Raw genomic sequence first — 1,900 nt, 5'->3', positions numbered from 1 at the left:
CGCGATTATAGGATACTGGTTCATCAAGGAAGTCTTCCCAACCCTAGATCACAGGAGACGAAGAGAGAAAGTCAGCGAGGAATCGAGAGGGGGGGTAAAACAGAGCCGCGGAAAAGGGGGGGAGAGAGATCCGAAGTGCTCACCCGCTGTCGCCGAGGATGATGACCTTGAGGAGGGTGCGGCGGCGAGAGGCCATCGGGATCTAGGGTCCGGCGCGATCGATCTCGCTCGCGCGCCGGAGGGGACTGGAAGGGGGCGGGGGAGGCGAGGCGAGACGAGACGAAAGAGCTGAGCTGTCGCGGCGCGTCGACTCGTGTGCTCTGTGGTGGGCGACGCGAGAGAGGGAGGGAGAGACCGGGCCGGAGGAGCTGCGCCGAAGGGGGGCCGTGATGTGATGTGGCGGTCGTAGGTCGGGCCACCGCGATCCGACGCGTAGAACCTCCTTCGATTTGTTTAGGAGTTTTGGTTGGTCATCTCAATAAAAAAATCCCATAAAAAATTCACCTGTTGTAAGATTCAGATTTTCTTTAAAGATTTTTTCTTTTTTCTTGAAAAGACAAACCTTTTTTTCTTTCAAAATATAGGGTATACATAAACCCTGCGCCCGACTTGAAAAACAAAGCATGGCTTTGTTGGTAAATAGGGCAAGTACGGTGAACCAACCTGTGGTTGGATGGTTACGTGGACAGTGGTATGCCCAGCCCACCAGGGTTTCAAGCCCCGGTGCTCGTATTTATTCTGGATTTATTTCAGGATTTCCGGCGATGTGCATTCAGTGGGCGGAGAAGTTCTCGTCGACTACGAGGCGCCTACGGTGACTTCGTAAAATCTCAAGATGATATGTCGGCTCAGTCTTTCGGAGGTGCTCATAGGGGTAAGATGTGCGTGTGTGCGTTCATAGGGTGAGTGTATGCGCGTATATATGAGCACTTGCATATGTACTGTGTTCGGAAAAAAAAATGTGCAAGTGCGCATGCAGCCGAACGTTTGGGGCATCTCAACCGGCAACCCTCTCGCGCACCCTTCCGCGGACACGGATGCATAAGTCGACCATCTAACACTGCCGGCATACATCTCAACAACTTTTCAAACCGACCGGACGAAAATCGTGCAAACATGACGGATTTCATGTAATCCGAACAAAGTTCATTTAAACTAGGATACCAGTGAACTAAAAATCTTAAAACAAAAACCCTAAACTACTCTATAGTTGACGGTGACCTCGTAGTCCATGTCGGGCTGGCCGGTGGCTCCTCCTCCGTCATCGTCGCCCGATCCGGCGTCGGAGTCGGGCTTCGGGCAATGGAAGTTGGCAGCAGGGCTTCCTGGCAGCGGCATGACACTCGCGGATGATCCTCTCCGCTTACTCCTGGGTCGTGCGCAGTGCGGCCGCGGCCACCGACGACGTGGGCGGGAGGAGAAGGCGGCGGGCCTTGGAGGAGGAGTTGTTGGCGGCGGCGATCTCGCTGAGAGACCACTCCTCGTCGTACTTGACCATCTCCCCGTCGAGAGGCTAGGATTCCACGTTGATTCGCAACATGTCGAAGCACGTGTGCCACACCTCTCTTGCGTACACGCATTGCATCAAGATGTAATCTGCGTTGTCCTCCTCCTGTAGGCAGGTGCACCAAGCCAAAGGTAGGTCTTGCGGTCTGTGTCGAGCTCTTCTATCAGAGGTCCAAAATTTGTATTGGGCAGCTAACAAGGCAAAGATTCTGCATTTCGACGAAGCCTAGTTGCGCTAGATGCTTCCTGCAGTAGGTGATCTTGTTAGGCTCTGGCACATATAGAGGTAGGTTGACCTTGCAGAGGAACATCTAGTGGCCGAAGCAGACCAAGTAAAAGCATCCGGGGCATCATGATCCCTTTGACCGTGGCAATGGTATGCCTGAGGTTCATC

At 53.5% G+C, this 1,900-nt stretch overlaps 1 protein-coding gene across 1 annotated transcript in view; it reads right to left on the bottom strand.

The window, feature by feature from the left end:
- The window catches only part of LOC123182643 (ras-related protein Rab7), a 3,568-nt gene extending 3,146 nt beyond the window's left edge, over nucleotides 1-422 (bottom strand). Inside the window, exons 1-2 of the mRNA XM_044595286.1 lie at nucleotides 144-422; nucleotides 17-43 (exon numbers count right to left, since the gene is read on the bottom strand). Coding sequence (XP_044451221.1) covers nucleotides 17-43; nucleotides 144-196 — 80 coding nt within the window. The 5' untranslated portion in view covers nucleotides 197-422. The remainder of the gene's footprint in view (nucleotides 1-16; nucleotides 44-143) is intronic.
- Nucleotides 423-1,900: the final 1,478 nt, after the last annotated feature.

This window comes from Triticum aestivum, chromosome 1D (genome assembly GCF_018294505.1).
Source record: "Triticum aestivum cultivar Chinese Spring chromosome 1D, IWGSC CS RefSeq v2.1, whole genome shotgun sequence".
Lineage (NCBI taxonomy): Eukaryota > Viridiplantae > Streptophyta > Magnoliopsida > Poales > Poaceae > Triticum > Triticum aestivum.
Note: the sequence above shows the minus strand (reverse complement) of the source record. Positions and strands in the feature narration are given on the sequence as shown.